The sequence below is a fragment of the Chaetomium tenue genome, assembly GCF_020726465.1.
Source record: "Chaetomium tenue strain MPI-SDFR-AT-0079 chromosome Unknown F5144scaffold_3, whole genome shotgun sequence".
NCBI classification, from domain to species: domain Eukaryota; kingdom Fungi; phylum Ascomycota; class Sordariomycetes; order Sordariales; family Chaetomiaceae; genus Chaetomium; species Chaetomium tenue.
In genome coordinates, this window is record NW_027117331.1 from 2900190 (window position 1) to 2924705 (window position 24516).

The window sequence follows — 24516 nt, forward strand, 5'->3', positions numbered from 1 at the left end:
CGGACTTGGACGCACAGGGATGGGAAAGCTGGCAATCTGAAATGCTCTGCCGAACTGCGTTGGTATGTACTCTACCTACCTAGTGTAGTAGGGTGGTTAAAAAAAGAATGGGACCTTGAAACGGGAACAAGGAGAGCGGCAAAATGAGGGAAAACCTGACGTGGTGGCGCCGGCTGTGCAAATGCTCGCTATGATTGATTGTTTGAGGGGAGGCCGCTTTGGATTCCCGTCTGCTCGCTCACACGATCAGTTGCCCTTCTCTACCTGAAAGTTGTTGCGTAAGGTAGCTTTTTTAAAAGGAACCCGCGCAGACCCTTGTGCCATCGATGCCCCTGTTCAATGGTTCATCTTAGGGGCTTCTCGGTTGTGATTTGGCCCAAGCGTCGTCATAGCTACAACCCCCACGCTGCCCCGCCTCGCCTGGGCTCGCCCAATACAGGGACGGTTGGCACGTTGACACGCTAATGGGACACTAACTTTAGTGGTGCAAGTGATGCAGTGCTGTTGTCTCGGCAGCGTCACCCACTAACCGCAGCATGGGGCTGCAGGGTCTTGCCGTGGCATCTGACCGTCGCCGACTCGCCACTTCCCACACCGTCTCACAACCTGGAACCAGTGACAACCTCCACTAGAAGCCGAAAATCTCGGGACCCACGCCGGGGCTTGTCAAAGGGACTGCCGGACCGGATCGGGACTTGAAAGCTTTATACTGACGGTATTGTCAATTCTTTCTCCTTTTCAGCGGATGAGAAAAATAAGGGGCCTGCTAATTTCGGGATTTTGATTCGTCCCTGCCTATCTTACTGTCCCTGTCTGATTATTGCTTTCTTCTTCCTCAACGCTCTCGCTCCTTTTTCACATGCCCCGGATCCACCACACATCCCGGAGCTATGGCACTCCCAGTACTCCCAAACACGGATAATTTCCTGGGCGTCGCTCTTGTCATCAACCGTTCCCGTGATGGCCCGCGGTTCGTCTTTCACTACCCACCTCGCCTCCTACCACCAGGGACCTCAAAGAGAGATGCCGATGGCGGCGACGATGTTGACGAGGACGATGACATCTTGCCCGGCCGTCCCTCACGCGAGGCGAGGATGGAGACTGGCTCGTCTTCGGCGTTGCTTGCTGCCGAGCTGGCCCAGTGGAATCATGACGACCATCTCGTGACAGAAAGCGGAACTCAGATCGTGCCCTGGGAGCACGTGGCTGGCTTTCCCACCAAAGATCTAGAAAACATCTTGAAACCGGCCAGGGCATATCACAAGCGCCTCTTCCAAGTGTCCCTGGACCCGATATACTGTGTCTCGTACCCAATTCACGTGCCCGAGAACGGTGTGTGGAAGAAGAAAAAGGCAAAGGAACCAGGAAAGCAACGGCATCCGCAGAAGGAACCAGGGCCCGCCAAGAAAGAAGACGATGACCCCTTCGCAACGGACGCTGGCGGGTCAGCCAGGAGCGGCGGCGAGAGGGGCTCAGGGAGCGCCGAGGGGATTGAGGTGAGGGACACGCTGAAGCCCCTCACCAAGTCGGCGGAGGAGGCCGAGGATAAGAAGAGCTCCATGACCATGTTCAACCTGGTCTTCTTCCTCAACCCGAAAAGGCACGAGGTCAAGCCCCTCGTTGACATAATGTTTACGCACATAATCAAAAAGATCAACAAGGCCTACAAGTATTGTCAACAACGGAGTGACTTTGTCTGGAAGGAATCGAAGCGGATCCTGGCCCTCAAGGATAAAGGGCGTGAGGACAGTAGGTAGCCTGTACCGCCATGCCGTGGTCATAGCTGACTCAACCCGCAGAAAGAAAGATGAGTTTGCTGTGGGAGGAGATACTCTCTACCTCATCGCTAGCAGCATCCATGCAAGACATCTACGAAGCTGTCTCACTGAATAGGATCGCCGTTCTGCAGCTGGATACCATCGAGGGCGCAGTAACTCACTCGGTCCAGATCCCAGTCCCGTTCCACCTACCCGATCTGCCCCAAGAGGGCGAGAAGGGCCAGAGCGGCGTCTGGTTAACGACGGCAAACTCGCTCATGGGCGAGGAAGCGGCTGAAACACCCGGGTTTCTTGACAAGAACTTTGCTCTTTTGCTCGTCATGGACGAGAAGAGGGTGACAGCAGAGCTCCAGAACGATGCCGATGAGACCACTCTCGCCATGATCGAGTTTGTGCGTCACTGCAAACCAACGCTCTCGTAAGTGACGGTCACTCTTGGGTGTTAGCCCCTGATAACTAACCTCGAATAGCTTCTACCAGGTTTGTCAACAGTCCAGCAACATCCTCACGCCCGCCCAGGTGCGCAAGTTTGCCCAGCATTTCATCTTCTGGCGGCGCGCCATCGCCATCCCACCACTGCATGCCCGCGACATGTACATTGTGAGCCCCAACTGCGACCTGCGGAAACTACCCCAGGCCGCCACCCAATGGGCTCGCCAGTTCCCCCTTTCGCCAACCCTCCCCAATTTCCTCGCCGAGCTCAGCGTCGCCCCGCGGCCCTACAAGCTGCACTGCCCTAGCAAAGCCCACCGTCCTGTTTACATGGCCATGTTGGCCTGGCTGATGCGCGGCGGCTGGGTCACGCAGCTATGCACCTTTGCTTACGTCGTCGTCTGGCCTGAGATTATCTACGAGGTTGAATACGCGCTAGAAGCCGAGGAGATCGCCCGCGCAAAGCGTGCCCAGAACACAGGTCGAGATACAGGGGGCGCAGGAAACGACGGTGTCACCGTTGCAAGTCCAGGCGTCACAACCCCGGGCGACCCAATCTTAACAGGGTCCTCGTCAACCTTCCTTCCCCTCCTGTCAGACCTCCCGGTCCCATCCCCATCGTCAACCAGCCTCCGTGACCTCTCCCTATCCTTCTCCCAAACCTCCCTCGTCCCCACCTCCTCGACACCCACCTCACCCGCCACTAGAACTAGCACCCTCCACACTACCAACAACAACCGCCCCTACACACCCTCCGCCACACCACCACCGCTCCTTTCCCAACCACCACCGCAACCACCCAACAACAACAGCACTAACAACACCACCAACCACCACCCCTCCGACCCCAACAACAACAACAACAACAACAACAACACCAACAGCAACCTCTCCGACCCCACCACCAACACCAACACCAACCCCAACAGCGACCCCAACACCACCACCGAACCCACCCCCACCGAACAAGCCGCCGAAAAAGCCCGCCTCGCCCGCCTCGCCGACAAGGCCGCACGGGTGCTCGCCGAGCGCGCGACCGCCCACGCGCGCAAGGCGGTGCCGCAGGCGACGGCGCACCCCAGCGTCAACCGCGCGCGGCACCTGGCGGGGATGGCGCCGCAGGTGATTCTGGATGCGAAGAAGGCGACGGGGAAGGAAAGTCTGTATTTGAGTGCGATTGGGCGGCGGTTTGGGGATCGTGTGGGTGGTGATGGTGGTGATGGGGGTGGGGGGAGGAGGGATGGGCGGCGCGGGGAGGGGGCGGAGAGACCTGGGCATGTGGTGGGTGCTAGCAGGGAGAGGGGTACCAGCGCCCATGTTGGGGAGAGGAGGGAGGAGTCTAGAGGTCCAGCGGCAGGTCCCGGTCCCGCTCCTGGTCACGGTCCGGCTGAGCGGGGAGGGATGGGCCGGCTCGGGGCAGGGCACGCTGCTGGGGGCGGGGGGATCCGGGATGCGGTGGACTGGGACGAGCGCGTGGCCAAGGCGTGGCCCGAGTTCTGCAAGTATTTCAACGGGCGGTCGGCGCTAGAGCGGATCGCGCTGCAGGAGGATATGAAGCGCAAGGACGTGTGGAACTTGCTGACGGCGATGAGCGAGTACCTGCTTTGTGTCCGTCATTGGTAGCTTGCCAGACCATATAGCGTACGAGAAGCATCTTACGATGTGAGAGTTTCTAGTGTTGTTGGGGTGGCATGCAAAACACACTTAAGGAGCGCATCATCGAGATAACAATTTGCATTGAGAGGGTATTATCATGAGCCATCGGTCAACCCGCTTCCAACCGTTACTGTATGCGTAAAGATGACGACGAAAGTGAATGTGAGGATGTAAACCAGAAAAATGAGAAAAGGAACGAACAAAACCAAAAGTACCCTCCTGCCCCTATGCCCAATCCTCGAGGTATCATCGTAAGAGCAATGAATCAATAACTGGAAAGCCAGATAGTATGCCCCCGTTGAAAAAGCCCCCTTGTTCAACCCGCCTGCGCCGTAACCAGACCGCGCCTGAAAGACCCCGATATGCTATATAACCCCGAGAACGCAGAGATGATGCGATGCAGAAGCGGCGCTGAAAATCAGAGTCGTGACCAAGAACCAAAGGAAAAGTGGGCGAATGAGCCTCTTGAACAAGATAGGGAAGTTGGGGAGAAAACGCCAGAGGAGTAGGGGAAAACGGCAGAAAGACACGGGAAGAGCCAGTTCGGAGACATACGCCCCTCCCCTGGTTACGCCGTCAAGTCCATGCCAAATTCATCTTCCTCCTTGAAGACCTCACCACTGCCATCATCGTCGAAGTCCACAAAATCGCCATTGTCGAGCATTTCGTGGCCCACTCCGACACCGTCGTCTCCCGGGCTCAGAGAGCCGTGATCCATCTCGTTGCCGTTGGCGCCGAGAGGCTCGCCTCTATAGTCGGTGTGGTGTGGCACACGAAGGCCGGATCCGGCCGTGCGTGAGTACGAGAGCCCCCTCGACGGCCCGGTTGGATCGTCGTTCCGGGCCATCGCCTCCAGGAGCTCGGTTTGCATCCGCCTTTCGTCGTCCGTGATCTCGAAAGGCAACTGGCCGCCGCGCTCGTAGAGAGCATTGATAAGCTCTTCCTGCTGTTGGATCTTAAGGTGCAACATCCACATCAGGTCCCTCGTCCAGCTCACGGAGCCGTTGAGGATATCGCCTTTGTTCGGACCTTTATCCTTATCATCGACGGGCAAGCCGGTCGTGATGTTTCCAGTACTCCCGCCCGCCGCCCGCCGCGCACCGGGGCCAGCCAGAGCCGATGTCGCCTGCGACGGTGCGCCGATCCCAGAAAGGGTGGGGGACAGTGGGGTGCCGTTTTGGATGGCCTTTCTTATTTTATCATCCTCTAGCCGGTGAGGGGGCACCAACTTGCTCAAATCCTGGATGCGTTCATTGATGTTGTCCCGTCGGCGACGCTCGACAAGGTTATGAGACTCTCGGCGGCGCTTCCGCCTGGCTTCCTGGGTCGAGGCGGCAGCTGACGGCGCACCGAGTTTTGCGGGCATAGAAACACCCCCCTTAAGGATGAGGTCGTTGATCTGGTTGCCGGGGATCCCTTGCTGAAGTGGCGAGGAAAAACCGGAGCCCGGGAAGGAGGACATGCTGTTTGGCGTTTGGATCCACTGGCCCGAATGCGATTTTTCGTGATGCGAGCCCGTTGTTCTGATCGGTTGTGCCCCGAATGGGGTCTCGGTGTTGGCTGGCATGCCGGCCATAGCCGCCGACTTGGGTGTTAGGGAACCTCTGGCGTTGGTCGAAGGCTTGCGTTGCATGGCTCCTGCTAGGCGGCTGCGAGCCTGGGCTTGTGCCTGGGCCTGGGCCTGGGCACTGAGAAAGTTTTGGCCGTTGTTCTCGTTGACCTCTGCGTTCGCAAGAGGAGACCCTGCATAAGATAGCGGGGATTTCAGTGCACCAAAGGACTGGGCGTGCCCCATTTGTCGGTAGCCAAAGTTGTGGGCAAAAGGGCTCTGGATGGGATCGCCATCTGGTGTGCTCGAGTAGCCATTCATCGACTGCTGGTTGATTGGCAACCCGTGGTGGGAGCCGTAAACTCCATGGGAGAAACTAACGCCCATATCGTTAATCCCACCAAATTCCTGAACGCCTGCCTGGGCGTCTGTTGGGCTGTTTAGTCCCTCCAAGAGCTCATCGTCTCTAAAGATGGCTGAATTTGTAGAGTAATTGTCTGATGAACCGTGGTTGAAGTGGTGTTGTTGAAACGAGGCAGAGTAATTCCCTGGCATGGCCAGTTCGTTCGGGTCAATCCCGCCATGCCCGTTTATCGGGAAGCCGTGTTGTGCCATGGTCATTTGGAATCAATCCAGAAATATAACGAAAGTATCTGCAGTGAACGTCTGCTCGGGTGTCAATCCTTAGTGTGCAGAGATGGCGTGTGGTGTTCGTTGCAAGGCGTGGGCCTAGGGAGGCACGATGTTAACTTGATGTTACAGGACGCAGAGGGGACACACCCGCCGAAACAAGCTGAGATTGTGCGCCCATGCCTTGTCGGCGAAGAAATTAAATGACAAAAAGTTGCGGAACGCACCTAAAAACAATATATTTGGTTTTGGCTAGCGTGGTCCGTTCAGAGGAGACAATGTGTGGTGCAGAGCGGTGGTAAAAGGTGGGATGGAATGGATTGTGTCGAGCGATATCGCAGACCGATGATGGATTTTGGGTGCGGAAGTGTTCGGGGTCGGTCGCAGAAAAACAAGCCGGGCTGTGTTTTTGCAGTGCAATGCAGTGCGCAATGTGCACGAGGATGGTTGGCAAGGAGAAGCAGCTCGTGCGGTCGTGTCAGATGTGACAGGTCGTCTTTGGGTGAGTGCGGTGACTGGGAATGCGAAGAGGGTCTGAGAGGACGCAAAATGTGGGGAGTGCCCGGGCCTAACAATGCAGCCGGCTAACCTGCTTAGGAAATGGTCTCTTCAGATCGCAGCTGGTGCAAGGGAGAGACAAGGGCCTTCCCAACAAAGCGGCCAGGAGAAAGTCGACAGACAAGAAAAATTCAGGAATTTTGCTTGTCTTCGTTGACCCCAACCAGGAGAGTGATGGTATCTGGTTGGGAGGTGAAACGCCGGGGTGAGGTGTGCAGGTTGGTCCCGAGGGGTGCAGGAGCTTAATTAAGGATCCGGATTGCAACTACCTCAGAGAGGTTCTTGGTGAGGGTTGCGCAAGTTGGAGAAAGTGGGAATCGGTTCAACTCTGGAATAGAGCGGGCGGGGAAGATCTGGGCGGGGGTTGAAACGGGGTTTGGTGGGGTCCTTTATGAAGCCAGAAGAGCGGTAAAAGATCGTGGGAGTGCAGTGTTGCGAATTCGGATGAGGCGGCACCGCTCGTTGTTGGAGCGGGCCGTTGGGGTTTTGGGACGAACCCGTAGGCTCACGTTAACGCTGGCGGCAACAAACGTTTGTTCCTCGTGAGGACGATGAGTCAGGGTCATAAAGACAGTTGGGATGCAGGAGCCCAGAAGTAAGAAACCAACCAGGGGTTGGGGAAGGGGGATGGGATGCGAATATATCGATAACGGAGTTGCGGGAATGGCGGCTGAGGCTGAGTAGATCCTCGCTTCACGGAGTGCCTCTTTCGGACAGAGGTACATCCACCAAGAACGACGGGAGGTGGGAGGAGTCGGGGACTCGGAGCGACTCGAATGTCGAACCTTAATTTATGGGATGCGAGGTGTCTTGAATGACCAAAGCTGGGAAACCGACAGGGTTGTCTTCTCATTCGTTGCTGCGAGGCCCAAGAATTTGACTAGATTTCCGCGGCAGCGCCAAAGATGCAAGTTTGCTTGTTAGAGGGCACTTTTCCGTGCTTCCGAGACGACGATGTCAAGATGGTCGGCCCCCTCCTTCCAAGGCAAGCCGTGACCCGAGTTAGGCCGCTGATTGGCGGACCCTGGACAAAACTGGACGGCCTGGTCTGACAAGATTGAGAACTGACAGGACTTGGTGCCCGTCACCTCACTTCCCGGTCCTTCTTTGTGGCCTTCCTGGTGGATAGATGCTATCCCACTTGGCTCACCCTCAACCATAAATAGGTAATGGAAGCTCTTGGATGAATCAGCGTGGTTGACGTCCGGGTGGTCTGCGAATTCGGATGTGCGGGGCAAGATTGTGAAATGGCGGGGTAATCCTGCTGCAAACCGATAAGCAATCAACGGAAACCCCGGCAGGGCTAGGATCCAAAACGGCGGTTCTCGGGATGGCTCCAGGTTGTGGGTTGTCAGATGCAAGACTTGGCTCGTTTTTCGTCTAGTATTGACGTCGGATCCCCTTCTGTGCAGTGGTTGTAGGAGTGGGAGATCTGCAAACTTCGATTGGTCCGCTTTGCGGGATGGTTTAGGTCTTGTGTGACGATAGACAGACAGACAGACATATAGACGACGAGGGTTTGTTCGGGCCCGTGCAATAGGCGATGGTGAGCAACGGTGAGAGTTGATCCGGAAAGTCCAGGAGATGCGAAAAAGGTAAACCTTGTCAGTTCGCAACACGCCGCGCATGTGGAGAGCGGAAGCCTTTTATACTTGCTCGTTCACTCCACCAAGAAGGTCTACTTTTCCCAGAGTTGTACCTCCTAGGATCGGGACAAGTCGTCTGACTACCGGACGAGCCAGAAGTTGGTGTGCTGATAAATAAGGACAGGAGTGCATCAGGGCAAACCCGGAAGTGGCCAGCTCGTCGTGAGCCTTGGCTTTCCCACCTGGCTCACCCTCGCCTCACCGAAACTTGTCCGGAGGCATAACACCTGGGAGTCAGTGTGACTCGCAGCTGAGACATCAAGGCACACCAACAGAGAAGCGCAGCCACCCTGCCTCGCAGGCTCGGTGGGCAATACGTAATGCCGCTGTTAATCCAACTCCAGCGGCGCCAAGACATGCCGGAGAAAACGGTGATGAAGCCTAGAGGACCGACACCAACACCAACCCTGGTCGCGGCAGAGGATGCAGGCAGGAGGACTGCCGGCATCGAGCCCCACAACGAGATGCAGACGCAGGAAAGGGATCGGCCCGTGTGATACACAAAACATCGTGCGCTCATCGATTGCCGGATATGTGCCGTGTTGAGGCATCGGTATATATAAAGTGGGTTGGTAGGATGGGACATGTTCCAGTCTGCCGTTACGATCGTTGCCGTCGATCCCCGCCATCAACACCAACAGATGGATGGACTCGGTGGGGGGTTGGCGGATATGCAAGCGTCTCGCTCTCTGGCCTTCTTCCATTTCCCTACCTAACAATAAAAAGCTCACCTTTCGGCCCCGAGCTGCCTAGGTGAGCAGCCACGGCTTGTCTCGAGCGGACCCGACTCTTCATGTCCACCCATCCGTCCCAACGGTCCCAGAAATGTCACACCGTGGCGCGGCGCGGCGCATTCCGCGTTTGAACTTCCGATGAAGGGGGCTGGGGGTCAAGTGAGTCCCCACGTGCTAAGCTGATCTGCTGCTTCTAGGCATTCGCAAACTACCCGTATCTAGGTACCTATGTCGGATAAGGTGTGGAAGACGGATGTGGGTAGTCAGTTTTGGGTAGGCATGTCGGTTGAAGTAAAGGTGCAGCAGCGATGGAAATAGAGAGCCCCCAAGACTGGATGGCACCCTCCTTCGAAGCTGGATGGTCCGTGACCAAATGTTGTGGGGCTAGTATGGTCAGAAAAACCAATCACATGGGTAAGATCGACGAAGTGGGTGCCCTCCCGGCTTTCCGCCTGCAAGGATGCTGTTTCCACCGCTTGCGCAAGCGATGAACCGCAACCAACTTCCTGCTCACGAATCCATCTCGAGGCACCGGCCGGAAACAACCCTCCACACAGCCCTAGGAACGCCACGGCCGCGGCCGCATTAGCATATTTGCGTTGTCTTGCGGTGACTGCGGAAACGACCATTTCAAAACGACGGCGACAACGGAAACCAAGGAAGAGAGAGAGCAAACGAAGCAGGATAGCAAGGCAAACACGACCCCCCCTTCAGCGACACCCCAAATCATCTGAGCACCGCGTCGGATCGATCTTGCTTCACTAGCTTGCCGCATGACTTTACGAGCCGCGACGGTGTCAAACAGACAACTACACACCTTTCTATCTTCACCTCTAGGGCAGCATACCCGTTAACGTTACCGCGACGCCAGCCCCACCCACTATCCTTCCGTCGTCAAGTCGACCTAACTCCGTTTACTCTTCGCCCACACACCATACCCGACCTTTAGTGTGGTCATCAGGAACCCGTCAGCCTCGCCGAGCTTCCCCTTTGGTCCCCCACCTCGCCGACTTTCTGGCCGACACGCCCGACGCACCCGACGACGCGTTCCCGCCCGCCCCTTCGCATCAGCCCCGCCGGACATTGACTACGACGCGTGGATTGGGAACTACAACGCCTAGCAGAACATGGCCTCGACATCATTTCGCGACTCGATCAACTCGCTGGGCTGGTCGCGCCGTGATGCGGACCTCCCGGTAAACACAGCACCACAAGGCGGCTTCATGTCATCGCTTCAGTCTCTCAACCCATTCGGCGACCGTGGCTATGTCCAACTCCCGACGAGCGAGGCGCCAGGAGCCCCTCTACCTGCGCCTAATCGCCGTGAAGAAGAAGATGCGTGGTTTGCCTGTGAGTCAACCCAATTTCCATGCTGCCTCCCCCCACGCCCCATTTCGCTCTGTACCTTTCCGCCCACGAACTTTGCGCCCTTGCTGTCCTTGTCCCCTTGCTGCCCTTGCAGCCAGGCCTGAAATGCATGGCATGTGCCGGCGCTGCATGGCCGTGTCTCAGGCGCCCCACCCCCCTGTCTTGTCTCTATCGTGATCATTTCCTCCACGGCCTGGTCTCAACCCGACTTGCTCCGGCAACCAAGACTAACCAGCGAGACATAGTGAGTCAGTGGGATCGTCTGCTGATCTTTGGTGCCTGCAACCTTGGGGCTCTCGCTTGCTTCGTCATCTGCTTCTTCCTTTTTCCCGTCATATCTGTTGCGAAGCCGCGCAAGCTGGTTGTCCTGTGAGTGTTCGAACCCAATGTTTTTCGGTGAAGGCGGACTTCAGAGCGTTGCCTTCGGTGACGCCATCGATTCCCGTCTGCACCGCTTTCGGTCGATGGTAGGCTGATTCGGTATTTGCTCGTAGGTGGACACTAGGCTCGATGTTGTTCCTGTCGTCCTTCGCCGCTATCATGGGCCCACTGGCCTACCTGCAACACCTTGCCTCAACCCCGCGGCTGCCCTTTACAGCCGCATACTTCGGATCCCTTGGACTGACTCTGTACTTCTCCATCGGTGTAAGTCGAACCCGCGTTCAGGTCGTAGCGGGTGCAAGTGCTAAGCCTTTCCCAGCTTCAAAGCACTATTCTTACGATGTTTGCGGGGCTTATCCAACTGGCCTCCCTGTTATGGTATCTTGTGAGCTACTTTCCGATGGGTTCCAGCGGACTCCGCCTTGTCAGCAGCTTCGGCGCCCGCCGCGCAGCAGCCTGGATGACGAGTTGAGAAACGAAAGAAGTCGCGGGGTACGGCGCCCCCAGCAAGCGGCATGGCATCGTTTTTGCCGTTGTACGCTATGTACATTATGCAAGGTGGTTTGTTTCGAAACACCAAACTGTGATACTATGAGCCTTGGAGAGCATCTCTTGGAGAGAATCCCATCGTCGCATTCGCGGCCCGGTCCTTTTCTGCATTGTGTTGAACCCTGTCATTGCGGTAAAAGATAACTTCGGCCCGAGCTCCTGCGATCATCAGGCAACCTGGAAACCCTGGCAGAGCAGTTTCGCCCAGCTTTTAGCCGGTAACCCCCATTGCCGGGCTGGCCATACGGTCTCGCCTTTGAGAAATGAGGAGGCCTCGGCACGGGGTGAGTAATTTAGTAGGCGGCCCTTGAAGATCGCACAGTAAAAGTGAACCTAGGGTATACGTCAGTTGCCCTCCGTAGAAGCAGCGACGTGAGAAGCGAGTCGCAGAAAATCGCGGGGTGTTTTGTGGATGGCGGCCAAGAGCCGCATGTGCAGATTTGCAGGCAGCGGCGGGCGGAATTCAGGCAGGCCAGTATTCTACATGAACAACGCACCTCTGTAAGGATCGTCTTAGTCTCGATTGGGACACTGGAGCCTTGTATTTATCAACTACGACTGCATCGTTCGCAAGGAGGACACTCATCAACGATGGGCGCTCTAGCATGTAATGCATTAATAGCAGGCTTGAGTTAAAGCTTCCTACAACGCATCCATCATAACTCCCATTCCACCGGGCTGCTCCGAGAAGCCTGCCCTACCGACCTCAAACCGAGAATGTGTGCGTGAAACCCCACCTCGGCCGACCCCTCCAAGCGCGGGCTCGCCGCGCTTCCGTCACAGCGCAATACGACGCTCATTTGAGGGGCCGACGCAACCATGTTGAACCACACAAAGTGCGCCAAATTAAGCCACATACGGGAAATGACAAAGACCTTCTAGAAATAGGTCTAATGGAGGACTAATTATATTCGCTTGATTTGAATTCGGACTGGAACGCTGCTGGTTGGTGGGAGAGCGAAAGGCTGCCGTTTCCGTACAGTACCGACTGGTAACTAACAGTTACGATACCGCTCTGTCTCTGGGAGTTAGGGCGGGGCACCCCACCTCACCTACATAACCGATCAAAAGCACCACTGCGGAGGAACGTCAAGCCATCACCCTCTCCAGATGTCTAACCTGCGCTACAAAGGTGAGCGGTCGGTTGTCCCCCTCGCCAGAATGCTCAATGGCGGGTTTCTGAACCAACCCAGCCCTTTTCTCTGCCAGGCGCTGTAACCGCGGCTTTCAAGGAAGGATCATCAGTGGTTCGACACCCCCACCTTGGGGGCAAAAAGATAAAATATCAGCCCAGAGTAAACCAGTCTACTCATGAGAGGGCCCAGGCCTCGCATATTTGAGACAGAGCGGGAATTCGGGCAATGGTTTGTTTTGTTATCAAGGGATTGCCCATCCGTGTCTGCTAGGAATGCTGCGAAAAGAGTGTCAGCCCGGCATTGCCCAGAGCCGAGTTCCCCTCACTAACCTAGGGCAATGTACAGGTACACACGTGCAGTGGTAATTAATAAGTTAGGTCACCATCACAACCACCCCGGATTTTCCCAGCAGAATGCTACCAGCCGGAGATTGTTGAAAGTCCTCACACGGCGTCTCCAGGTCCGTGGGACATCCCCTGGAGCGACCAATCCGATGAAACTGCGTTGGCTGAAAAGGGTCGCTTTGATGTTAGCTGGATAGGGAGGTAGTTGCGCCGTGTGCAGACATGGTGTTAGTTCCAGGTCGTGTGACATCGCCGCCAACTTTGTTGGCTGTTCACTATGGGCTTCTTTCTCAACGCTGTTGCAAGGTCGAGTTTTGGGTTGGGGTTATTGATTCCGAGGCAGGATCAGAACAAAAACCATCTTTGCTTGTGACGGTGGAACTTTGTACGCATAGGTGGCCAGGTTGCATGTCATGACTGTCGAATAAATGCAAAGTCGGGTTGTTGGTGGAGGTACCTCCCATGTATCCGTGGGTTTGTTAGGCTGTCAACACCTCCCTACGCCAGCGGTACGGAAGCACCTAACCCAAGGCAACAATCAGAATCACTACATGTATTTTTCCATTCCTACGTACTTAGTGGTGGCTCGGTGCCATCTGGCCCTTTTTTTCCTCTTCATCCGTTCCCTCGTTTACTTTCTTTGCTGCAGGTCCGACGTGCAGTAACCTTCCCAATACCTTACCGATTTATATTCGCGCAAAACCGATACCCCACAGTTCTCGAGCCGGGCCTCCCCTCCGCTCCGAACTCCCGTCCTTCCAGAGCTGGGGCACCCAGACAATGCTAATTGTTTAGGTACTGGGCACTATCTCCACCATTCTTTTGGCAGAGCCTGGGAACCGAGAAAAATTTATTCCCACACACACACAAATCTCATCCACTCTTCGCCCTGGGAAGCACTTCTGCATATCCCCCCGGCGCACTTTTTTTTCTCTCTTCTTTCCCTCTAACAATCCTTCACTCACAACTCCCGTTTTTTGCCCTCCCTGCATCCAGGACACTCTTTTTTAGAGGTCGGTCGCTAGGGCGTTGTCTTCGGTTATCCGTTGACGTGAGGCTTCCTTCGGGCCGCATAGCATTACAGAGCTGCACTGGAACCCTTCTACGAGCGTTTGCTTTTCGCGCTCTTTCCTCGGTACCCTTGGTTCTGTCGCTTCACGAGCTTGCAGTGCTCACTCTAAGAGGCACCGCCACACGCGTGGTCCGTCGATTCCGAAGAGTCACTCCCGGAAACCCAGCCAAATCGAGCGGGTATTCACCAAATCTCGCCCCACCAAATATTTGGCCCTCCTTCACTCCCGTTTACCACGGCGGGGTGTTTGTTGTCCGTTTGGGTTTATCGATCAATTTCACCGGCCGCCAGTCGATCAATTCAAATTGAACGTCATTCCGATCCCTCCCTCAGGCATCGACGCCTCCAGAATTCCGTTAGTGCGGGGAGGTTGTGTTGGCCTCTCCGGACATCGCCTGACTTCGGCCAGGCACATCAAGGTCAGCAAGTCAATTCTGCTTGCCTACCCTTGGTCAACTAGGGCTCATACCTGTTCGCCCTAGAAGGTTGATCTGCCCCCACCGTGCATCCAGCATCAACTTGCACCGCGGTGATTTCGACCCCCGCATTTAAAAATGTCGGCCGCAGCTTTTTCCTACGCGCAAGCCGCCAGAGGGCGAACGGTTTCCCAACCGAGTCAACAAGAGACATCGAGCCCTGCCCCTTCGACAACCGGCTCTCAGGGCAAAGATGACGCCTCTACCGGCGCCACTTCCGTAACAGCGCCGTCGGTTACCTCGACCAGCCCGGATATCCGGGATACAGAGCAAACGGCCCACACTCTAGTCGAGAATGGGTTTTCGAAACAAGACCCCGAAGCCGCCTCCGTTGCCGGCTCCAATTCCTCTTCAGCATCCGTCGCGGAGCAACCCGACAAGACGACTGAAGATACTAGCGCAAAATCGATCGACGGCCAGGCCACGTCCCGGAGTCAGAGCGAGGATAAGGCCTCTCGTTCTACCAGCAGGACCTCCCGGGCCAATGACGGCGCAGAGGGCAGGAAAGGCCGGAAGGGTAAGAAGGGCCGTTCCAATGACAAGGAAGCGCCAACCGATCAAAATCAGGAAGAGGACGCCGAGAAGGCGAAGGAGCCCCCCAAGCCCGTCATCCTCACAGAGGCACCCCTCCCCACTGTCAACCCCTGGGCAAAGCGCATGGAGGCACAGAAGGTAGTCCAGGTAAAGGGCTCGGACGCATCCGCCGCCGACGGCGAGTCGAAGCCAAACCCCTCGCCGGAGGAAGCCGGCTCGCGCAGCACCGTGTCCAATGGCGTTAACGGAGACAAGTGGCCACAGAAGAAGTCAACTGAGGCATTGCGACTCGCTGACCAAGCACCGCGCCGAAGCGGTCCGCGCGGCAGCCGTGCCGGTGACAAGGACGAAAAGAGCTCAGCGGCCTTGCCACCAGTTGCGGATCCTACGTCATGGCCAGATCCCAAGTCTGCCGCAGAACGAGAGCAACCCGCTCGCAAGTCACAAGAGAAGATTGATACAGTCACCGAAAAAGAGAACTTGGATGAGGCTGGTCCAACGCGGAAGAAGACATGGGAAAAGCTCGAGATCGTACATTCGGTGGTTTTCGAGACCCAGCTACCACCGCTTCGTGGATCCAAACCGCGCGGCGGTGCGGCCCGAGGCGGTCGTGAGGCAGGCCCAATGAGGGGTAGCCACCCCGCTACTGCCGCTGCCGCCACCCCCCAGACCACCACCGGCGCTGTGAGTGACAAGGCACCATCTCCCGGGGGATCCGCGGGTCCCAAACCTGCCACCACTCGGCCCCGTGAGGGAAGCATCCCTTCGCGCGGCGGCGCGTCTCTGCCGAAACGTGCCTCGATCGATGCCGCTTTGCGAGACCAGCGCAAGCCAACCGTGCCTAGCAGCACAACGGAGCAGGCTCGTGATACCAGCCTTGATGCCTCATCGGTAAGTTCAGTCGCTTAGCAGTGGCGCGCAAAGTCCGCACCATCCTTCTCTTCTGTCGGGGGCTAACAAAATAACAGTCGTCGAAGCGGGCCAGTGCTACAAGGGACATCCGCCTGGAAAACGATTCCTTGAGCTCCGAAGGTGGACAAACCGCTGCCCGAGCCGCACCCCAAGACCGTCAAAGCTACCATGTCAGGGGCGAATACACCAAGGACAGCCAACAGTACCCACGGGACGGCCGGCCGGAACGCGGCCGCGGGGGTTTCCGTACCCGCGGTGGCCACAGTAACTCGTCACATATCCCCTCGGCGTCGTACCCTACCAATGGCCACTATCCAGCGCCCAGCAGTTTCCAATCCCGGCAGAACCCCAACGCTCATAGCCCCCCGCCTTTCTCAAACCAATTTCCGGTATCATTTGGCCACTCGTCAAGGGGGAGAGGAAACAAATGGGCTAGCTCCAGCCAGTCCGCCGGACGCAACGGCGCCGGTGCCACCGGGTTCCCGCCCAAGGTCGCCCAGGCGAACGAGTTTGCGGTTGGTCAGTACCCGCCGTACATGTACTCGCCGGTTTTTGATGCCTCGGTCCCCATCCTCAAGACTCAAGTTGAGTACTATCTCTCTGTGGAGAACCTGTGCAAGGATTACTATCTTCGCCAGCACATGGACGGCCAGGGTTTCGTCCACCTCGCCACCATCGCCGCGTTCAAGCGCATCAAGGCCGTAACTGAGGATTTGGAGTTGATTCGCCTGGCCTGCTCCCTCTCGGATCAAATTGAATTTGGCGTTGGTGGTGATGGCATTGAGAGGCTGCGAACTCGTGACAAGTGGCAACATTTCATTCTGCCTGCTGCCGAACGGGCCGAGCCTTATCGTAACGATGGCCCAGCGAACTGGACTCCCTATGCGAAGCCGGATCCTCAATTCGCCACCCACTTTCCTGGCCCGATGGTCCCTCAGCCGTACCCTCCTGCTGCTGTCGGTGGCTATCCCGCGTTTGCCGAGGACCAGATGTACCAGCCGCCGTACGTCAACGGAGCCGCCTACGACCCCTCGGTCACTAATGGCGCGCTGAACGGCCATCACCATAGCCATGAGACCCGGTTGTCTGCCGGTGTCCCCGAGTACGCACCTCCTCAGTCTCCAGTTACATTGGAGAGCATGACAAACTTTCCGGACTCTCAGGTGGAAAACCTGATGGTGGTTCTGGACTACGACGACAAGAGTAGTGCGGGCCCAGCCGGTTATGTCTCGGACAGCAACCAGGCCGCGACTTCGCCCAAGTGAGTACTCGCGCAATCCACGGCTAGCCTCCTTCCATTGTGCTGGGTTGAGCAGTTCTAACTTGTTAATAGCGTCAACGGAGAGGCGGGAACCAGTGCTGAAGCGGGTCAATCCGAACGGGGAATCGTTTGGGTCGATGAACAGGCATCTGCCCCCACTAAGGAACAGAGAGACCGAAAGCCGTACACCGAGATCCGCAAGGCGGCTCTTGAGCAGCGGCAGACTGCCAAAGCGAGCGAGACTCCCAAGGAGATGCAGAAGCTCTATAAGTTCTGGTCGCAAATGCTTCTCAACGACTTTAATGCCAAGGTCTATGAGGAGTTCAGAGGCCTCGCTTTCGAAGACGCCTTGCGGGAAGCTCCGTCGAGACATGGGCTGAAGTCTCTTCTCGAATTCTACGACAAGCTTCTGCTCACGACTAACACTCGAAAGCCTTGGCCCCAAGACCGAGCCGTGCCTGAGATCTTCACGGCTCACATGAACGAGGCTATGGAGCTCGACCATAAGCTAAGCGGAAAGGACGCGGCCATGGCCTGAGAACGGCCTCGATACTAGCTGCCAGTCGGTGGTCCCCAAGCTGCCGACGGCCTTGACAGTATCATCGGTATTGTCTTCGTTTGACCTACAACAATATTTCAGATGTCCACAACGGGTCGGGCTAGTTGGTTGATTCGACTCGTCCGGGTCCAGGCACATATTTCACCTAAATGGCCGTTTGTTGGGGCCAACAATCTCCACAACATTCCACGAAGCGACTAGTTCTTTCCTCTTCTTGGCCGGGGATATGGTGTCGCCAACCGGATTGCTCCTTGTCGATGGCGTCTTTATTATCTGGGTCACCGCGACCACCCAGAAAACATTTTTCAATTCGCAGCGAAGCAGTTTTGACCTTGTGCGGGCCTGCCTCACGGCATTTCCCAAGCTGGCTCCTGCAACATGGCCTACAACACTCGACAGCTTGTTTCGCTGTGGCTAGACGCCATGTGGCGTCGTTTATTTTCTTCTGAGGGAAGTTTACATCATCGGGGAGGGCGGACAGCTGGGAAGGCGTTATGACTAGTAGCACGGATCTGGGGAAGGTTCCCCGAGGAAGAAGTGCTTGGACGTTGATGAGACCCCGACATGATCACTTCTGGGGCGATAATCTTTCTGACTTTTTGCGATTTGTCACCAATCTTGGGTTTCATGAACTCGGCATATTCCCCTGCATGAATTCTGGCGTTCATTCTGGCAAACATCCCCCATTCATCTCTTCACCGACCTTTCAACGAACAACCGGAGGGGGAGTCCTGGCAATCTTGTGGTAACGTGCCAGACGGACACGCCCGGCAGGGTGTATACGGGATTGGGTTTGTTCTGTCATTGCTGGGGCTTTTGCCGGGTTCGTCAGCAAGGAAGGCAACTGTTGGTTGTTGGTTTCGAGCAAGGCGAGGGTGTTTCTTAGGGCGGAGGCAGTTTGACGCAACAAATCAGCGATTTGCTGTTTGCATTTAACGATGGGGAAAAAGAAGGGGTTCATGGATGTCGGGGGCAAGAGAAAAAGATGTGATGGTGAACTCGACGACGTTTCAGACCTGACACTACTACTCTTTGGAACCTCGGCCTAACTGTGGGAATTGCCGCGTTCTCATTCCTCTACGGAAGATAAAAGCGTTTTGACTTGTAAAGTGTATAAATAGACAACAAAAATGAAAAAGAGAAATCGTTGCTTTACACGTGCCTGCATACCTACCTCCCTACACAGAAAACGGCAGGGGTAGTGGGCCATCTCGAGGTTTGGAAGGTCCCTCAAGGTATCTCCTCTCGCACAGCACGCTACTTTGCTGGTCGGACAGTTGTTACAAGGCAAGCAAGCTCAGGTTGCTTAAACGCCAAGCGTGAGCGACATTGGGTTTTCGTGGGTTTCATGCTGCCGTGGAGCGGCCGAGGGACCTTGCCCATGTTCGGGAAAGAGGTCAGGTGTCCCCGCACCGAGGTTATCTGCTTGGAGGGTTCAAAGGCCCGTGAGCGCCAACATCGGTCCAGGCACAGCGGGCTGAGCAGTGGGGCAGGTGTTTTTTCGGAACGCCCACATGCCCGCGGCGGCAACTTGTCATTTGTAATAACAGCGGATCTGAGGTCTCTCTTTTCTCGCATCCCCAAACAGAAGTCTCAAGACATTTTCACTTCCCAAACCTGCCTTGGTGGCGCCGACATGCCTCGAATTCAGTGACGGTTCGGTTATTCTCTTACTTTTTCCCAGGCTTCTGCCTCCTTGCAGGTCCCGTGCACCTCAAAGGACAGTAGCATCATGTCGAGAAAGAATAAGGCCAACCAGTTCTGCACTAGAGCTACGATCACATGCCGATAGTAGCCCGCAGTTCAAAGTTCACAACGCCGACGACATACAGGCCATTATAGAGTCCGAAACGACGACATCAATTATACTTGCGGCACCCTCTCCCTACCAGCACTTGCATTAACATTAATTGTCCTACATATCAGTTGAGCAAAACTACACTTTCCCGGCCCCGCGGCGTCCGCCCGCGTCGGGTTTCTCTCCACGGCCTCGCCCGAGGGTGACAAGTTCATCAAACTGAGCAAGCCACTTTAACGATTTATTCGGCACGCTAGTTGGATGGACGCGATGACAAACTCTGCCGCATCATCGCCGTCGCCCTCCTTGTCCCCGACCTCGGCCAATCTCAAGGCCGCGGCCGGGGAGAAGAGACGTCTGACGGAGAAGGAGAAGAAGGCGAATCACCTGGCATCAGGTAAGTGGCACGCGGCTTGGGTTGCACGCCGCCTGTTTGTTTGTCAAGTGGCGAATACGTGACTGACTGGGAAAACAGAGAAGAAACGAAGGGAACATATCCGAGATCAGTTTGACCGGCTTTCGAACATTGTCCCTGGTCTCGAGGGGCGAGCGCGGTCCGAAGGCCTCGTGCTCCAGAGCACGATAGAATACATTAGGAAACTAATGTTGGCACGACGAGAAATGATTCAGAGTCTGGAGGCGAACGGTGTTGAGGTGCCAGTAGATTACAAGAGGTGAGTGTCTCGAGCTCTGTGTGTTTTCTACTCAGGCAAGACCCAATGTGCCTGGAGACATACGACGCCGACTCGGTGACTGACTTTCTTGATGCCTAGCTCTCTAGAGATGCTGCCTAGGTGGTTTTTTGATGATGATTGGGAGGCTCAAATGGAAAAGAGCATAGCTGGTTCAAAAGGGGGCGGCAGCTCGCCAGGAGGTAGTGAGCCGCCCGGACCATCAGTACGGCCATGACCAAAACGCCATAGATAACCGGCGACAAGAACGGCGCAAGAGTTGATACCCAAGGAGATCGAAATGGAGCAATGCCCGCCGAATAGCTTACTGTATGTATCATTTATCGGAATTGGAAAGCGGGAAAATTGTGGAATTCCGATCCCTCATTAGCAGCCCCTTGACCGTCGGGGGACCCAACTGGATGGCCTGGCCGATTCGCTTTTTCACGTCTGATTTTGTTCCTACCAGCATGGTTTTATAACGGTAGGTTCCCAAGTATCGTCCATGGTAGCTCGAACGTTTTTAATGTCTCAACAGCTCGATGAGGGACAACCAACTGAGACATTCCGAACTCGCTCCTCGTGGGTCTTCTTGGTGTTTTTAGTGTGGCTGACGCTGTCCCCATGACATCATAGGGCAAGGCGCAGACACGGCTTGTGACTCTGATGAGTGGATGCACCAACCTCCCAAATGACCTCGAGAGATTGGTCCTCTCCAAGCTCAGCTCTCATGACCCTGCCATGGGCAGGATGCGCCATTGTTCGGTTGGCCGTCTACAGGAGGTTTTGAATTTTTGGTGGTGTCGCACACCACCTTCGTTCTGTGCCCGACCAGCCAGCCTGCCTCAACCCTTGACCACACACATAGGTGGGCCGCGCCGAGTCCCTGATTCCCACGCTTTCTCGGGCAACGGCATCTCGCATTTTGCGGTGGAGAGGCAACCGGCAGGGAGCCACAGGTCGCTGGAGCCGCCAGCCCGTAGAAGGATCAGGGAATTGCGGCCGCGACAGGATTGCTCTCCAACCCGCCGGCCAGGTGTTTGGCTGAATCGGCCTAGAAAATGGTGATGTTTGGTGTGTTGCCGAAACGACCCCTGCCTTCGACCTCGAAACATTTGGAAGATTAAAAAAAGGGGAAATAATTTAATGTAGACTCGGATAGTAGTTTCCGACTGACAGAAAGCTGTGTCACAAGAAATACGGTCATCAATAGAATGACGATGTTTCCATGGCAGGCCAAAACAGGTGGGCCAAACAGGCGGCCCAGGGCGTCTCACCACCAACAGCAGCGCCCGCGGCCCAGGAGCCTTGCCGGGTTTGAAGATGGCCAACAGCGGGTCAGAGGTTTGCCAGGCCTCCGGCTTCTTCTCAGATTTCTTTTTTCTTCGTTTCTTCTCATACAGGTGTATTTATCCAAGGAATCACAAACAGTTCGTCTCATCCTTTGCCAAGGTCAAATATCTCGGGTGTTGCTGTTGAGATCGGACGGCATCGCGGAGGGTGCCTGGGATAATTCAGAACCCACTCTCACTGCCCTGTTCCTGTTCTCTTGCCTTGCCCCTCCCTCCCCCTCCCCCTCACTTAAGACCCTGGGTAGCCCCGCTCTGAGCCTTCCTTGCCAGGCAGCCTTCCAACCCAGCTGACCTCACCTGCACCGCACTTGCCTCTTCCTGAATCTTTCTAGAAGAGCGAAAGCCAAGGGAATTATCCGACTACCGCAAACCAACAAACAATCCCAAAGAGACAAAATTTTATTAGAGGTCAGCTTGGTTGACTGTGTTGACCGCACCGCCGTTTGGCGATGGCTTCATACGACCCCTATGACGCACCTCCCAGGGAGCGCACAACCAAGCGCTACTACCGGGAGGAGCGCCGCGAGGAACGCGATCCTCGCTACTACGAGTCGCGCGAGACCCTCCATGTTCAGCCGTCGCGCGATCTTGTCCCCAGAGCCCGTGAGGATAGCGACCTCTCGGTTGAGGAGATCCGCCGCGACTTCCCGCCGCCCGGCTACTCGAGCAGAGACCTCCGCCGTGCCCGGTCTGCCGAACCCGGATACTACGATGAGTACGACGACCGCCGCTCTTACTATGGCCGGGACCGGAATTATGATGACCTCGATCGCAAGTCTCGCAAGAAGACCGATGTCGCCTACGAGGAAGAGCGCAAGAAGGCCCGCGTCCTCTCTAAGCAAGAGCAGATCATCGCCGCCGTGACTGGAGCTGCCCTCGCCATTGGTGGAAAGGAACTCTACGACCGCCGCGACGCCAATCAGCACGGCACCGATGTCCAGCGGAACATTCTGGCTTCGGCAGCCCTCGGCGCCGCCGGCGCCCTCGCCGGCTACCAAGGGACCGAGTTCTACAACAAGCACAAGGAGAAGGAGGAGAGGAAGGCCATCGCCCACCGATCTGGCTACTACTCGGACGACGACGAGAGCGCCAAAGACAAGAAGGGCCACAAGAACTTCTTAGAGAGTGCGCTTGCCGCCGCCGGTCTAGGAGGCGCCGTCAAGGCTCTAACAGGCAAAGACGACAAGTCGGACACCAGGAGCCGCCGCGGCAGCCGTTCCCGCTCCAGATCCCGTTCCACCTCACGCTCTCGAGGCAGGGACAAGAGCAGGGACGGTAAGAGCGAAGGGGCCGGTAAAGTCCAGAAGGCCGCCATGGCCTCGCTCATTGCTGGTGCCACGGAGGCATTCCGTATCTCGAAGCAGCCAGGCTCGTGGAAGGGTGAGAAGGCTAAGCGCATTCTCACCGCCGCCGCCGGCGCTGCCACCCTTGATGCGGCTCAGGACTCCGAAAAGGCCGGCAGCAAGCTTGGCCTGACCGAGGCCGTTGTCGGTGGTCTGCTTGGTAACCGTGTCATCAACGGTTCCAAGAAGAACATTGAAATGGACGAGAAGACCGGTCGCTCCCGGTCTCGTTCTCGTGCTCGCTCAAAGGAAGAGGGCGGCGGCGGTGGAGGCGTGAGCGGACTTGCCGCTCTTGCCACCGCTGGCCTAGGCGCCTTTGGTGCGAAGAAGATCATGGACAACCGCGAGCGGTCTAGGTCCCGGCGCCGGAGCGTAGACTCCCGTGACGACTCCCCCGACCGCCGTCACCGCAGCCGCAGCCGAAGCGTGGTGGACTCTGCCCGCCGTCGTCTGGCCAGGGTGGGCATTGGCAACGGCCCTGATGATGATGACCGAGATCGCCGTGACCGCAGCCGCAGCCGCGACCGGAGACGCGATCAGGACGATTATGAAGACGCCGGTCGTTCCCGCCGGCACCGTGACAGCTACGACGACTATGATAGGGACAAACGGAGGCATTCCTACGACAATGACCGCTCGCACCGCGGTGGAGGACACGACCGCCCCCGTCACAGGCGCGGTTCGGTGTCATCGGATGATTTGGGCGATTCGGACGATGACAGGAAGCGAGGCAAGAAACTAAGAGGTAAGCAACTCATCACCACAGGTCTGGCCGCTGTGGCGACCATCCACGCGGCCCATAGTGTCTACCAGAGTATGGAGAAGCGCAATGTGCGGAACAAGGCACTCGCGGAAGGCAAGATAAGTGAGGAACAGGCCAAAAAGCTCCAGAACAAGGCCATCCTTCAGGACGCCGCTGCCGTTGGCATCGCGGCGCTTGGGATCAAGGGCGCCATCTCGGAGGTGAAGGAAGCAAACGAGCTGAGGCACGAGATGAATCAATGGAAGCTCGAGAAGCAAGAGAGACACCAACGACGCGTTGAGCGACAAAGGCGCTTGGCAAACGGTGGTCTCGATGATCGCGGTGGTGGTACCGGCCAGCTCGTCAGACGCAGGGCTGACTCTTGGGATTCGGTAGCTCCACCAGGGGCCAGCCGCTACGACGATGGGCCCCGTTATGTTGATGGGAATCCGTACGGCGCCATGCCTCCCGGCCCGTCCGACAGGAGGTAGAGAGGATAACATATTCCCTCAACCAACAACCCCCGTCCGCCGACCTCAAATCTTCCGGAAAGCCTTGCGCCAGTACCCAGCTCCCTCGATTGAGATTCCGTACCACCGCGTTTTCACATTTCCGTGCCGCCTGCCGTTTTCCCGGTATGTGCCACACATATACACGCACAAATTTCCCAACCGTCAGCGCCATCGTCAGCTGTGCCTCCATGGACGCCACCACCACCGCCGCGGGCTGTACGAGATGCCACCAACCAGCCGACGCAGCACTCAGTAGCACTAGCACTCGGTGGCACTTGACGCGTTGGGCGCTTTTTTCTGGGTGGTCGTGGGCCGGCGACACCAGGCCCCTTGTATCCATACTCTGGTTCTGGCACTGCGCGACTCACTCCTTTCCCCCAATTACACTTATAGACTTTTGGAAAACAAACATCCTAATTAATCTGTTACCCGTGATAGACGATCGCCGCCGCCATTAGGGCCCGATTTAAGAGCCCCCCTCCATCGCCCTGGGCCTGCATACAAGCTCAAACTGGGCCTGGCC

The 24516-nt window shown here is 56.6% G+C and overlaps 7 protein-coding genes across 7 annotated transcripts; 5 read left to right on the forward strand and 2 right to left on the reverse strand.

Moving 5' to 3' along the window:
• The first annotated feature begins 506 nt into the window (after window positions 1–506).
• On the forward strand, window positions 507–3942 carry F5144DRAFT_530467 (nitrogen permease regulator of amino acid transport activity 3-domain-containing protein). The gene is made up of 3 exons (XM_066786922.1): window positions 507–1749; window positions 1800–2196; window positions 2249–3942. The coding sequence occupies exons 1-3, from the start codon at window positions 891–893 to the stop codon at window positions 3831–3833; spliced, it is 2841 nt and encodes a 946-aa protein (XP_066644989.1). The 5' UTR covers window positions 507–890; the 3' UTR covers window positions 3834–3942.
• Window positions 3943–4086: 144 nt separating this feature from the next.
• F5144DRAFT_190947 (uncharacterized protein) lies at window positions 4087–6436 on the reverse strand. Its single transcript, XM_066782813.1, has 2 exons — window positions 6273–6436; window positions 4087–6081 (listed from the first exon to the last, which is right to left on the reverse strand). Exon 2 carries the CDS (start codon window positions 6034–6036, stop codon window positions 4435–4437), a length of 1602 nt encoding a protein of 533 aa, XP_066644990.1. The 5' UTR covers window positions 6037–6081; window positions 6273–6436; the 3' UTR covers window positions 4087–4434.
• Window positions 6437–7425: 989 nt separating this feature from the next.
• Window positions 7426–8333, reverse strand: F5144DRAFT_190922 (uncharacterized protein). Its single transcript, XM_066782812.1, has one exon. The coding sequence runs from the start codon at window positions 8229–8231 to the stop codon at window positions 7524–7526; it is 708 nt and encodes a 235-aa protein (XP_066644991.1). The 5' UTR covers window positions 8232–8333; the 3' UTR covers window positions 7426–7523.
• A 1417-nt stretch (window positions 8334–9750) lies between these two features.
• Window positions 9751–11204, forward strand: F5144DRAFT_646131 (Got1/Sft2-like family-domain-containing protein; the record flags this gene model as incomplete). The annotated part of the gene is made up of 4 exons (XM_066792887.1): window positions 9751–10333; window positions 10597–10720; window positions 10846–10996; window positions 11052–11204. Exons 1-4 carry the CDS (start codon window positions 10111–10113, stop codon window positions 11202–11204), a joined length of 651 nt encoding a protein of 216 aa, XP_066644992.1. The 5' UTR covers window positions 9751–10110.
• A 2866-nt stretch (window positions 11205–14070) lies between these two features.
• Window positions 14071–17639, forward strand: F5144DRAFT_191030 (uncharacterized protein). The gene is made up of 3 exons (XM_066782814.1): window positions 14071–15734; window positions 15812–17016; window positions 17089–17639. The coding sequence occupies exons 1-3, from the start codon at window positions 14388–14390 to the stop codon at window positions 17552–17554; spliced, it is 3018 nt and encodes a 1005-aa protein (XP_066644993.1). The 5' UTR covers window positions 14071–14387; the 3' UTR covers window positions 17555–17639.
• Window positions 17640–19643: 2004 nt separating this feature from the next.
• On the forward strand, window positions 19644–20146 carry F5144DRAFT_546781 (uncharacterized protein; the record flags this gene model as incomplete). The annotated part of the gene is made up of 3 exons (XM_066787437.1): window positions 19644–19770; window positions 19849–20047; window positions 20083–20146. The coding sequence occupies 3 exons, from the start codon at window positions 19644–19646 to the stop codon at window positions 20144–20146; spliced, it is 390 nt and encodes a 129-aa protein (XP_066644994.1).
• A 1699-nt stretch (window positions 20147–21845) lies between these two features.
• Window positions 21846–23972, forward strand: F5144DRAFT_601426 (uncharacterized protein; the record flags this gene model as incomplete). The annotated part of the gene is made up of 1 exon (XM_066791147.1): window positions 21846–23972. The coding sequence occupies one exon, from the start codon at window positions 21846–21848 to the stop codon at window positions 23970–23972; it is 2127 nt and encodes a 708-aa protein (XP_066644995.1).
• Window positions 23973–24516: the final 544 nt, after the last annotated feature.

Coding starts and splice junctions, on each gene's coding strand:
- F5144DRAFT_190947 (XM_066782813.1), bottom strand. CDS start 6,036: ATGACCATGGCACAACACGGCTTCCCGATAAACGGGCATGGCGGGATT.
- F5144DRAFT_530467 (XM_066786922.1), top strand. CDS start 891: ATGGCACTCCCAGTACTCCCAAACACGGATAATTTCCTGGGCGTCGCT. Junction 1,750..1,799: donor GGATAAAGGGCGTGAGGACA/GTAGGTAGCCTG, acceptor CTCAACCCGCAG/AAAGAAAGATGAGTTTGCTG. Junction 2,197..2,248: donor CACTGCAAACCAACGCTCTC/GTAAGTGACGGT, acceptor AACCTCGAATAG/CTTCTACCAGGTTTGTCAAC.
- F5144DRAFT_191030 (XM_066782814.1), top strand. CDS start 14,388: ATGTCGGCCGCAGCTTTTTCCTACGCGCAAGCCGCCAGAGGGCGAACG. Junction 15,735..15,811: donor CCAGCCTTGATGCCTCATCG/GTAAGTTCAGTC, acceptor ACAAAATAACAG/TCGTCGAAGCGGGCCAGTGC. Junction 17,017..17,088: donor CAGGCCGCGACTTCGCCCAA/GTGAGTACTCGC, acceptor ACTTGTTAATAG/CGTCAACGGAGAGGCGGGAA.
- F5144DRAFT_190922 (XM_066782812.1), bottom strand. CDS start 8,231: ATGCGCGGCGTGTTGCGAACTGACAAGGTTTACCTTTTTCGCATCTCC.